Consider the following 13,390-nt stretch of genomic DNA (forward strand, 5'->3'; position numbering starts at 1 on the left):
GCATTCACAATCAGTGTGGGAAAAATGTCCGCACGACGACCAATTAGGAGGGTTTTAGAGAAGTTTTGATTTAAAACCAAACAGCCAAGTGTTTGGGTTGCTTCATTGTTCGGACAACACTAATTTGTTTATTTAAACCAGGGGTGTCCAAACTACGGCCCGCGGGCCATCTGCGGCCCGCCATCCATTTTACATTGGCCCGCCTCAATTTAGTAGAACTTAAATGGCACTTACTTATAGCACTTTGTAGTTATGCTCTATTTTTGAAGAAATTGTACTTTCTTGATTTTTGTTGTTTGGGGTTTGTACCCTCGGGTACCCTTGAATGCATTGATTGTAAATCGCTTTGGATTAAAGCGTCAGCTAATTGAATTGTAATGTAATGGACTATGGCCCACTGTATTGTACTTCTCAGTTTAGACCCACCCCTGACCTGCCAGCTGTCCCTCAGGATGTCGCCACGACCCCCCGCCCTGAGCGACGCACTGTCAATGGTCCGCTCCAGGTGCAGGGGGGCGTGAGTGGCCCAGACCTTCAAATTTTTTCCTGTATGTGGCCCTCGGGATAAAAAGTTTGGACCCCCCCTGATTTAATCCATTTATTTGTGGACTCCATTCAGCACATCTCTGTTTTTTCCTTCATTCCACCGTCATAGGCCTTAGCCCCCCCTCTGAGCCGTGCTGGAGAATCCATGAGCGCCGACTGGGTTGTCAGCCCCAGGCAAATGTACTCTGATCAATTGGGCCCAGTCAGCATGGACTCTGAGTGTGTAATTTGCACCTCACTGTCTCAGTGTGTGTGTGTGAGAATCAATATCCCAAACAGAGGTGTGTATATGTCGCTCAAATGCTCATTGAATAAAACATGGCGAGCTTTCGATTTCAATTTAATCTGCTTGATTTCACAATAAAAAGTAGCGGAAGGACCTGAATGTGGTGGTCACTCCATGCAGAGCGGTTCAGGGTCACTCGAGGCATCATCAGTCGAGTCCCACGCGTGTTTAAAGGGGGGTTAAACGTTAGACGCAGCGGTAGCCCACACGGAGAAATTAGGCCATTGAAATCACTCAATAATAGATGTTGACATTGCACGCGCATTGTATCGCACTAACGCTGGGATAACAATTCCATGATATGAAACGTTTCCCTAATCCTTCCCTCCTCCCCACACTGCGCCGGAGATCAAAAGAAACGCTGGGATTGCTTCTCACGGCACATTTGAAATGTTTTTTCTGACAGCGTAATACCAAAGTAATTTACTTGACTGCTGTTGCTTCTTTTTCTATTTTTTTTTTTGCCGTGAATTGCATGAGATGCCGTTTTATTTATTTTGTTTGATGTGTCTGAGCCGCGCGGGTCGGAGTCGTCGTTACGTTTCGCCACATGGCTCGAATGGCACACTGACACATGACATTGAGTTAAATGAATAACGCTGCGTCATCTTACTCGAACCTTATTTACGCCCACATGTAGCAGGTGGGATTTATGAACTGCGCCACGGGCTCCATGACAGCGGTTTTACGAGGAGGGGAGCACTTCCTGATATCTCTACAAACGTCCTCGGAGCCCCGCTTAGCTCCCTGCACGCTGTGTTCTCTGCTGAAACGGTTAAGTTCCGAAACACCTCGTGTTAAAATACCTCCCGTGCCAAACAGTTTCCTTCCAAAGCTAATCTTCTATTTTGCATATTAAAGGCAAAGAAAGGCGCATACAGAACCGTAATCCTCCGCTGTCCTTGTGTTTTTCAAGACCAGGCACTTGGTGCACAAAAAGAGCGACAGAGAGCCTTACAGAGCGTTGCGAGCAGCAAAAGGAGCCCCCCCCCCCCCCCCCCCCCCTTTTCATGCTTATATCACACGCTTTTAAAACCGCTGAGGGTGGCATGCAAGTTAAACATTATAATCAGGGCCAGATTTGAATTTCAATGCCAGGCAAATGAAAAGGTGCTGGAATGGGATTTGGGTACTTTTTCTTATTTTGGATTGGAACTGGGACAGAATTTGTCCCCCCCCCCAAAAAAAAAACCAAGAGAGCATAAACTGCTTCGCTTCTGTTACGCCTTATCCCAGAGGTTTTGACGGATGAGTCTTCATTAAACCTGAACTAATAAGGCATAGATGGTGAGTCAATTCACCAGCTTAAAGGTTGCATCCGAGTAATCACCATTGACTATGAATTGGGTCGTCTTTGCGGGTGTGGGGACGACTGTAAGGTCAGTGGGAGAGGGGGGGGGCGTTGTGATGTCTCCTCCGTCATCTGCCTTGCTGATGGGAAACCATAGCTTCTCCACCACTCATTAGCTTCTTTGAGAATGGAAGAGAAAAAGGAAAACATAGGCAGAAAGCGGCAAGCGGACTTGATAGTGAAGCTATGGGCCTCATTACACCCGCTCAGCGGATAACACTTCAACAATCAAACTTAATTGGCTGCCTGAGCTTTTGCATTTTTACACAGCAATTTGAGTGTTTTTGTTGTCAGATGATATATATTTATATATGTACAGGGGGGTGGGGGGGGGGGGGGGTCTTTAGTGAAAGGCAGAATGGTGCAGGAACACTTTAATTACCCTCTGGCAGTATCACTCGCATGACGCAGGTAAAGGTGGAATGTTTAATCTGGTTTCTGAGAGCGGGATGATGTGTGTGCGAGTGTGTGTGTGTGTGTGTGTGGATCTCGGGATTGTGGGAGTGTGGCGTGCTGCGTTGCTTGGCTACTGGCAGGATTCAGAGATGTAACGCCTACTAACATCTGTAGTGCCTCTCAGTTAGCTCAAGATGCTAATAGAGATTTGAAGGTCTCTGGATGCTGCAGCCTCCGGACTCTCACAATGACAGCGAAAGATCTGCATCGCCGCCAGCCACACATTTAGTGTTGTTCCGACTTAAGAGGATCTTTCTGTTAGAACAGTCACTCCTTCTACATATCTCTTCTCTTTTTAACTCCGTGTCCCCAGGACTGATATCTGCCATGTTCTCAATTCACTTTATTTACGCTCCACGCAGTTTATAGAATCAAATCAGTTTAGACGTCCGCCAGGGCTTTGAAAAACTGCTTTCTGATCCATAGCTGAGAAGTTTTTACATTTGCAGAGCCGCCACTGTGCTGTATGTCATATCAAAGCAAATAAATGAAAAGTATTTCTTGAAAATTACAAAAGATGATGCCCCGTCTTTCCCCTCATGGCAAAGAAACACACGTTCCTGATGCAGCGTCTCTGTACATGTTCGTTTCATGGCTGCAGAGGAGCTGCGGGGGGGGAGGCACTGCAGGGCCGAGACGCACCGCGATTGGCCGATAAGTGCCCAGAAGGAGGCTTATCCCTGGGAGAGGCCTTGGAGATGACGGTGGATCTGAATTAATATGTAGAATTTATTGATCATTGCACTGCAGGGAAATCAACTGCCATCTTCTACCATTTTTTTGGGCCCTGAAGGATTGTAAATTAGCGGTCTTAAATATTTCAACCCGTGCACCAAATCAAACCTGGGCAATAAACATGACAGGGAAATATGTGACGGGGCTTCACTGTAAATCACGGCAAATGAAATTACGAGGCGGGCTTACGGGGACTAGTTGGAGTGGATTTCTAAAAAACAACAATTGTGTTTTTTGTAATAAGTGTAGCATTTCTCTCCTAAAACAATAGGTGCTTTAGCTTTTGGATTAACAACGTACTTCCCTGTGGCAGGAGGGGTACAGGTAATTCCCTGCTAATTATAATAAAATGCTAAGCAGTAGAATTTGAATGGGACCTGCTTGTTTCTTGAGAGTAAGGAACAGTGGCCCCGAGGCCTGGAGAATAGAGTCAGCCTGGTTTGTTTCCAGAACTCCTGCGGTGCACCAGTCTCCTGCAACCAACAAAGGCGTACTTCTCGGCGGATGAGCTTACATCCTTTCTACCTTTAGAATAAAACAATATAAAAAAACTAAAAAAACTTGGCAGGACTCCGTTGAGACCTGGAAGGGTTTGCAGCGCCTCTGCTCGCTTTAGAAACAGGTTGATTCGGCTTTGACCAATCCCAGTTTGACTAAAAAAAGACTAGGGGTAGGGGCGGGGGAATGAAAGGAAAGAAAACGTACAAAGAGAACAAGAGAGTACTGTGTTTTGTTTCTTTTCTGTCATTGAGCGACGGAGGGACTGTGAACAGGGGAGTGAAAACAGTGAGAGAGGATGTGTGCAAACTTTCCAATAAAGGATCGTTGAGAAAGGGCCACACGCTGAGTGCCTGGCTGACGCGAGAGAGCCTGACAGCCTCATCACACGCTACGCTGTTGGGAGACTTCCTGCATTCACAGAACCTCACCTCTCCAGTGACCACGGCCTCATCGCACAGACCAGGGTAATTAGAAAAGCGCAATTCATGCAGTTCCCTTCACTGCGGCAACAGCCAACAAAAGGATAAGGCCACAAACTTCCTATCCGGTGACATCATCGGCCGTCTGAGTGTTTTTTAAGTGCACTCCTGACAAGCTAATTATTGGTTCACAAGGTCAAAGGGGGCAAAGGAACATTCGTCACACCACACATCCAATTTACACCATTTCCGTTAAATAAAAATAAAAGTAATTAGAACCAGTGGAGCCCAAGCGCTACTTTGACTAACCCTGCACGTCTTGCATGCTTAGCGGTCCCTGGAGAATCTCCTGAAGCAGAGCAGCTGAGTGAACTCGCTGTTTGTAGCGTTTTGACGGACAGCTAGGGATGCCAGAAATTAGTTGACCTTTAAGCTTGTTTTCCGTCTCAGGATAGATAGACAGCCGTGATAGGTTGCTGACAGCACATTCAAACCTTGTGTAATTGTGGTGTTCCCCCCGATGTCACTCAGATTTGTTCTCATTCAAACAAATCTGTGATTTCCCCCCCCAAAAATCCATCCGTCCTCTTATCTTTCAAGGGTCTCGCGGGAGCAAATCCCTGCTGAGTCCATCACAAGATATAGAAACACACAAAAATGATAACGGTCAATTGGGGTCTCCAATTAACCTAACCTAAATCTGCATGTCGTGGACTGTGGGAGGAAGCAGGAGACCCTGGAGAAAACCCACACAGACACAAGGAGAACATGTGGCACCCCGGGCCGAACGAGGATTCAAACCGAGAACCTGCTAAGCTCTGCAGGAAAAGACAAATGCTGCCCTTAGAACACACAAAAATTCATATATTCTTGAAAAATGATGTATTTGAAATGTAATTGCATCCATGTGTCATTATAGGTCATATGGTTTTCCAGTGCTTTAAGTTAAAATACCAGCAGTTGAAGTATGATGTCAATTACAGAGTCTGATGAAGTTGGAAAAAGAGACAAATTGATTTCGCCGCGCAAAATCAATGAATCTCGCCTCAGAAATCAAACCTAACCGAGTTGTATCCGCCGAAAGCAAAGTAAGCAACACAATCGATAGAAAACCAATGTAGGAAACACGGAAATGCAACACAGGGAGAGAAAAAAGAAACAAAGAAATGAATGTCTCGGAGAAAAGTGGAAATCACATTTCTGTAGAAAGAAAGAATGACATACTCGAGTGGGGGGGCTGCTCTCACTTTTCAAACTAGACCGTTTTTAAAGGAGCGATGTGAGCTATCATTTAGCCCAATCTCACCGCACTCCAACAGTTACTGCCGGTAATTTACAGAAGTGAAACATAGAATTTAGGTCTGGAGAGGTGCTATTTTCAAATGACGTCTACAAACAGGAACCGCAGATGCTGCTGCAGAAAGGCAGACACTAAACAGCCCATTGGTTTAAACCAGTTAAATCTAATGATTATTATGGGTTAAAGTCTTATTGTATTGCTTTAATTATTCTTGAGACGCCTCCCACTGATCTTGTGTGGTCTAGAGGAGACAGTCTTAAATCAATGGGAGCAATAACCATCAGTTCATGCACAGAAGGCTGGAGGATGGCAGAGCTGGAGGAGACTTTCCTTTTTGAGAGTGGACTCCAATCTCAGGTGTAGCGGAAGAAAGAAAATGATACATATAAACATAAACATAAACACGTACGAATTGTGCAAAGATTGCGATATGGACAAATGCATGCGGCCGCAAAGCTCCAGGGAATGAGGAGGAGCATCCTCATGGATTAATCATGCAGTGAGGCCCCAGGTTAAAGTGTGATATTTCGGGGTATAGTCATATTGCCGCCTCCAGGTAATTTGCAAAGCGCTGAGAGACTACAGCTTCATTTCCCCCCCCCGTGGCTCAGCTTTGTAAGAGCCGAGCAGTCAAGGGGAATTAAAATAATTTTCCGAGACCGTTGCTGTTTATGTCCAAATTGCCCTAACCTCACTACAAATGTTACTTATTTACTTTTCTACATTTTTCTCTTTTTTCACCCTTCTGGGAGTTTTAGTCCCCCCGAAGTCCTCTTCTTTAAAACCTGAGAGACAGATTTTCTTAAATTAGGCAGTGGCCGGCCTTCTCCATGTTTAAATCCTCTTTTGGACTAAAGCTCATTATCATCCACACATATAATCTCCCAAATTGGTACCAGACGCCCCTGCTGTTAAAACGGCCTGCGTAATTTGCTCAGGGAGCCCAAAAGCTGGAAGTTGAAATGCAGATAATGCAATGTATTGTATCTAACGTTGAGATTCCAAGACAGCGAAGAGATGGAAGAATTCACAGCAGAGACAAAAGAAACCTGAAGCTTCTCATTTAGACCAATTCGAACCATGCAGATTTATATAGCTTCTATTATTCTAAATTTCACTCGTTTCGATGCTGCATGATCGACCTACCCCAACTGAGAATGTCAACTACTGTCCAATCAGATTAGTCATCATCTGTCGGATCCGGATGAAGAAAAAAAAAGCATTTACAACAAAGTCATGAGCTACAAAGAGCCATTCATAGTTTTTTAGATTTCTTTTTGCCGAACCCTCCGAGGTGTATTGTTCAATATTCCCCAGACATTTGTAATTTTTCAAAACACCCGTACTAGTTCCCTCATCCTTACACAGAAAAAAGCCTTTATAATAACTCCTGTACTTTGATATCTGCTTGATTGACAGGTGTCCGACCCTATTAGCTCCGCCTACACCTAACCCAAATCCAAATCCAATCATCTTAAGGGCTTCACCCGCCTCTGTCTGACTCTCTGCTTGACAGTTAATGCCTTAAACCCAAATACATCAAACACATTTTTTTTTTGTTTTTAGAGCTGTAATTGGATACATCTTTGATCCACACACACACACACACAAGCACATGAGCTCCAAACACCTCCACCCGACAACCGCACAGTGGTATCGTCCTCCAGAACATTTCCTGGCATTTTTCTCAATTGCCGTGGTGTTGTAACATCATTACAGGTCAGGAGACAGGCCACAGAGAGACCGCTCTGCTCATAAATCAGGTGATTGATCATCATCCATCTCGCGCGGAGGGCTGTGCCATGTGTCTCCAAGCAGAAACACATATCCATAGTAACCCTAGTTGTCAAGAAGCCTGTATCTGGGCACACTTGTTGAGCGCTCGCTCGCTCACTCTCTCTCTCACTCTCTCTGAGCTGCGGGAGGGAAAACAACTTCATGTGGCGAGCCATTTTATTTCTAATATCATGTGTGTGATCAATCTCCCCCTGCTATGAGCGGGCCATGCACTGGAGGCAATCATTCAACGTTTATGGCAGGTATGGGGTATTGACAGAGGCGTGTGCCTTGGTGTGTGTTAGTGTGTGTGTCTGTGTGTGTGTGACAGAGAGTAAAGGGAGGGGAGGGGGTGAGAGCTTCAATTCCAGGTTTCACTTTAAAATCTCAGCTGAAGGTTCCTGGATTTTCTTTAGAAAGGTTGCAAATTTAATAACTTGCTTTGACATAGCAAACTGAAAACCACAATATTATTATTATTAAGACTCTGTACTTTCCATGCGTAAAAACACTGTACGGTGGAATGGGTCTCTAACACAGTGCCACTTCTCTCCCTCCTTGCTGACAGCTTCCTGCCATATTTAACGTCTTTGATATCAATTACAAAGTCAAGTGGCTTCCCGTAATTGAATCTGTGCTGTGCGCTGACGTCCCCTGTTAGAATTCACTGTCTTGTGCAATTAAGACGGGCCTCGTTATTGGCCAAACTGCGAGTAGCCGCATTAATGTGGGGGGGAAGATCCTATCCTTAAGACTGTTGTATTCATTTTGAGCTGTGCACTGCAATGGGTGTGAAGACTGTAAATTTAATTGACTGTCATGATGTCCTTGATTCTTCCTCCTGTTAAAGCAGAGTGCAATCGGGGGAAGGGGAAGAAACACATGCTCTATGTACTGTGGATAAATACATGGCGAGAGATGGATGCTCTCCTAATGGGAACCAGGGTCCTGTTGTGCTGGCGTGTTTTATTTATTCATCAGAGTGTCAAGCCGGGCCCACAGACCATCCTTAAAAGAATCTAGAGGCAGAGAGGGGACTTTGCATTTCCATTCCCCAAACACATGTTGAAGACCTGCGTTCTTCATTTGCATTCGTGATGGAATGATGCGTTCAGGGGCGAGCAAGTGTTATGGGTAATACATCGCTGGAATTACTGGGAGACTGTGGCAAAGGTAAGCATCATTTGTCTGGGGACTCATCAATGTCTGGCGGAGAAATTGGGACTAATGACTGTACAGCAGAGGGGAAGAGAGAGGCTACATTTGTCTCAATCAATGTCACAGGACATGATCGTAAATCCACAAGTGTCATCCGTGCTCACTGGATGTGTTAATAGTTAGGGGGACAACTTTTAGGGGATGTAAAATGTTTCCTGCACTGCACCAGCCAAAGTTTGAATACCGAGGGAGGCAGCTGGAGGACGGGAAAGCTGAAGGGCTGCTTGTTTGTGTAAAAGACATGACTGTTCTGGATAGATTGAGCTTTTGTCCCCGCAGAGTCCAGTGGTCGCTGGCTGACAGCGACTCTGTTTTTCCTCATTAGAAATCAGGCGTGAACACTGAAAACTCCTGACAGCCTCTTTTTGAAAGCGGTTTCCAAAGTGCTGGGTTGATGTGGGAAATGCTGGCCTGTGGTTATTGTGACAAAAAGCATGTGTCATCAGCAGACACGCTGTAATAATGGCCCTAAAGATGAGAAATCAACAGTGGGGAACAAACTCCTGGAGAGTACCAAAGACAAGCAGAGTTCAGGTGTAACAAAGATGAATGGTGATGCCCGTGAAGTGTTTTAGAAAACTACAGTTTTTAGGTAATATTCATCCTGTTATGTCACTTTTGAGATCTGTGTGCAGGCACTTTATATCATTCTGTACTGAGGTTTGCCAGAAAAAAAATTCCGCCGCCTATAAAGCTCCTTTTTCACTGTAATCTATGTATGTAAGAGGAAAAAAAAAAAGCAGAAATAGATAGCTATTACTGACCTCTAACACCAGACCTCACTCAAAACATGAAGTTTATTTTTTATATGAATTCAAATGCAGCTGTGCACAGAAAGAGGAATCTGGTTCATTCTGCTCCCTGCCCAGTAAACAAACGGGCACGTTCATGGATTTCTCATATCGCTCTTCCAAGAATCTATTGTGTAGCGGTGCACATGTGGCTCACAAGGGAGCTGATTGTGTGTCTACAGCAAACACAGCACTGCAAACCATTCGGAGGACCTATTTTTTATAAAATCGAGGACGGGAAAAGGGAAATAGAGTTTGTTCACTTCAATCCAGGAAAAAGGATATTTACAATTACCGTTTTTTTAGTTTTGATAATTTTGAAAAATGATTGCCAAAAAGCTAGCTATGTTATTTTACAGGATAGGGAGAATTCATTTTCACAACACTGCACATTTACATTCACCTACACAAATGCATCCCATGGAACAAACACCAGAACCCTTCAACTATATCTTCGAATTTGGGGGGTGCCATGTATGAACATTGTTGTTCTACAGGAAAAAGAACACCAAGGTTAAGTTTCCTGATGAACGCCTCATTTGACTGCATCACTTGTCGACTTTCACCTTAGAAGGTGGCAAGCCCAATTCTGACCTCAATTCAACCAATATGCTCATTTACAAGCAAATGGGATATGAGATTCCCCTAAAATGTACTTCCTTTGACTTTCTGCCTTTCGATTAATTTGTAAGAGTTACAAGGAACAAAGGGCATGGTGCCGAAAACAGGAAAGAATGGAATGACCAACACTCACTGAAATTGTACATCAGTGTCAGAGCATCCAAGTATGGGGTTTTTACTTTAAATTCTAACTTAATGTGCTGCATTAAACGGAAATGTATGTAATCATTCTGTTCGCCCAACCGTTCAGGCCGTATCAGCATTCTAACACAGAGGACAAATGGATACGTTCTGCTACATATGCATATACGGCGGATTAGTACGGCAGAAATGCATTGTATGTTTTGCAACGCTCCACCCCGAGTGCAACTGCAGACAAAGCATTACTCAGAGAAAAGGCTGTTTTGAATTTAATCATCTCCGGGTAATAGAGGAGGAAATGCAGCACAGAGTTCCCAGAGAGTGTTTATTTGTGTGTATGTGTGTGACTAGAGTGAAAGGGAAAGCAAGTGAGATAGTGGATGTATTGTCCCAGTGGGACTCAATCAAGTCATTTAATTTCCTTCAATGGGCTGACACTTACAGGTGGTGATGGTCTACAGTGGATTTCTTTTAACAAAGGTACAAACAAAACTAGGTGGACATTGTGGATGATATGGAATTCATTTCAAATCATTTGGCCCTGATATAAAGAATACAACAATCCCATGTAAAAGTTTAACAGCTGCGTGACCAAACCATAACTGATAGTCAGACACTTTAACAACAAGCTCTTTACAATTGCTGCACAAGTTATCTAATCGCGATTTAATTAAATATGACGTCCAACATTTCTCGCAGCGCATTGTGCAAACAGCCTTTAGCAAGTACTCAAAATACGATGTGCTCGTTATATCGCGATCGCAATATTGTGCACGACCTTCACAATATGTATTTTTCAATACAAGTAGCGCAAGGTGACAAATCTGCACTTGGGAAATTCATACTGCAACAGAGGTTTAGTATTTGATCCAATTTAGAAGACGAGTAGATAGTCACTCAGTACAGCACAACAGCAACTGTGAAACAAGATTTAAATTCAGGTCCAGATTTTTATTTGGATCTGCACCAAGTTGCACCTACTCGAAGAGCAGTACCCTAAGCATGCCCAAATTCACCAAGATCCATGACTTTCTTTCGGAGAAATCAACGTTAAACTGTCAAAAAGAAACAAGTCATAAACTGCACCTTCCAACGAAGGAACCCTTATCCGAGATATAAACATTTCCCTAACACACACCAGGGTACTAACCTCCCCAGCCCCACTGCTTCTACCCAAACCACAAAAACAACAGCAGCGCAATTCCAAACTGGCTTTCATTTCCCAGAATCCCCTATTTTTTTTTTTAAATGGTATCCCAACTTGCAACCAGCATGGCCTCTAATAAAGCCATGCTATCTAAAAGAGAAGGAACAGGGGACGGGGGTCTGGCTCCAATGGGGTGTTCATTTATCAGTAGCCACGTTTCAAATCCTTGCTCCAGGCAATGGCTCGTGAAGCATCCGAGAAGATAGCCCGTAGGGAGTCCTGCTGCAAAAGCAGAAAACCCTTTGATGAGCCTTGGGCCACTGCTGCACCTGTGTCTGATATGCATGAGTAAAAAAAATGAGACGCAAGCAGCCCGTGGCTAGGGGGAAAGAATCCGACGGGCAGCACACTCCCTTTATGTTAACCGGTGTAGCTTTCCTCTCGCCTTCAACTAGCCTTTTGTATAATGTAGTTAAAATAGTGGGGAAAAATCCACAGCTTGCTTCCTTTCATAATGGTTCATGTCCTGAATGCAGTCCGCCAATACTAGTGATCTTTGAAAAGGTTTGGGAGAAAAGGTTAATAACATGGGAATAGACATTCCGTGTAAAAGGGGAGATTTAAGATAGGATCTGAGCACGTTCCCACAAACCAACGCACAGTGAAACAAGTGTGTTTGTTCTCTTGTTATGTGACGGAGCGATATGTTGTAAACCCTTCAAGAAGAAGCCAGTCAGCGTTCTTCTAATCCGCATTGAAGTCAACGAGGTTATACCATGGAAGTGATCAGCAAGAGATCAATGGTGGCATATTCCATCATCACTCACTGGCCCTCAAATTGAATTTTGGAGTGTTCGGGGACTCACAAATCCGGCTGTTAAAAGACAGGACAGCTCTGTTTTTCATCGTAACTGGCTTGAGGCTCAGAGTACGGCAGCACAAGGCTACGAGATCCTCCCCCCCCCCCCCGCTGCTGACGTGAAACGATTTGTGCTTTCAGGCCAAGACAAATAAGAAATGAAGAGGAGCCCTGAAATGTTGGTAGGTTCCAGGGAATCAAGTGTCAGTACCAGTTAATGGAGCTTGTAAAATGTTGCAAATATAAACATGTTAGGTTTTTGTACCCTCTGTTTTACCGAATGGTCTTTCATTTGAAAAGGAAAGACAGTCGTGGGAAGAAGAGAAGACTTACCTGAGCCTCTTTTCGACACCACTTTCAGGCAATGGACCACAACGGCGTGAAGCAGGATCAGGAGAGGAATGGGAGCTTTCATTTTTTACCAGTCCTACAAGGAAACAAAAGCTTGCATGATTATTCCAAACTAATGGAAGCTGCGATAAAAGAGAAAAGATTTTGGCAGTGATGTTTAAGAGAGGTTTGATCAAAGCTTGAAAATGACAATAAAACCCTGCGAGTTCTGAGCCAAAAGAATTCATTCAATGAGCCCTGAGGTCAGATGGAAAAATCCTGCACGTCTTTGTGCAACTTCACTTCTCCAAAGCATTTGTCTGCCTGCTTTATTTATACCAGAGTCCCTTCAGGGACGCACTGAAATCAGGACAAGACTGTTGATTATACAAGACACAGCTCCATCAGGGGAAACTGACTTCACTGCTTTGTCAGCCACCAACAGCACAACAGAATCACTTGATTCCAGATGTCAAAACAATTTCAGGATATCTTCATAAGATGGTGGATAACAGTGAATATGTCTGAATAAACAGAGAACAGCTGTAAGTGTAAATAATAATGACAGCAATGGTGTTAATAGTGCAGTCACATACAAATCCATTTAATGGGGTCAAACTTGGGAAGTTGATATATGGATAACAGCTAATACATGGGGAAATAAGGACAAAACAAATACAGCAGAAATACGATAAAGAAAATGTTGAGATAATTTATAAAAAACAATATCTTCATATACAAGGAATTTCAGAGAGAACTGACTCAGTTATTTTGAAAGTCTATACTTTGTGACTCAGCAATTATTTCCATTCAGAATTGAATACTGGACCATGCATTGTGTCAAGTCCAAGTTCTTAAATAGAATGTGAGCATATCTGATATTTTGTGAAACTGCAGCCCCCCCCCCGCCCCC

General features: G+C 43.9%; 1 protein-coding gene across 1 annotated transcript in view; it reads right to left on the reverse strand.

The window, feature by feature from the left end:
- The window catches only part of LOC128431296 (interleukin-1 receptor accessory protein-like 1), a 218,618-nt gene that overhangs the window by 186,926 nt on the left and 18,302 nt on the right, over nt 1–13,390 (reverse strand). The window contains exon 2 of the mRNA XM_053417577.1: nt 12,481–12,574. Within this exon, the coding sequence (XP_053273552.1) occupies nt 12,481–12,562 (82 nt within the window). The 5' untranslated portion in view covers nt 12,563–12,574. The remainder of the gene's footprint in view (nt 1–12,480; nt 12,575–13,390) is intronic.

Source organism: Pleuronectes platessa, chromosome 24 (genome assembly GCF_947347685.1).
Source record: "Pleuronectes platessa chromosome 24, fPlePla1.1, whole genome shotgun sequence".
Classification (NCBI taxonomy): domain Eukaryota; kingdom Metazoa; phylum Chordata; class Actinopteri; order Pleuronectiformes; family Pleuronectidae; genus Pleuronectes; species Pleuronectes platessa.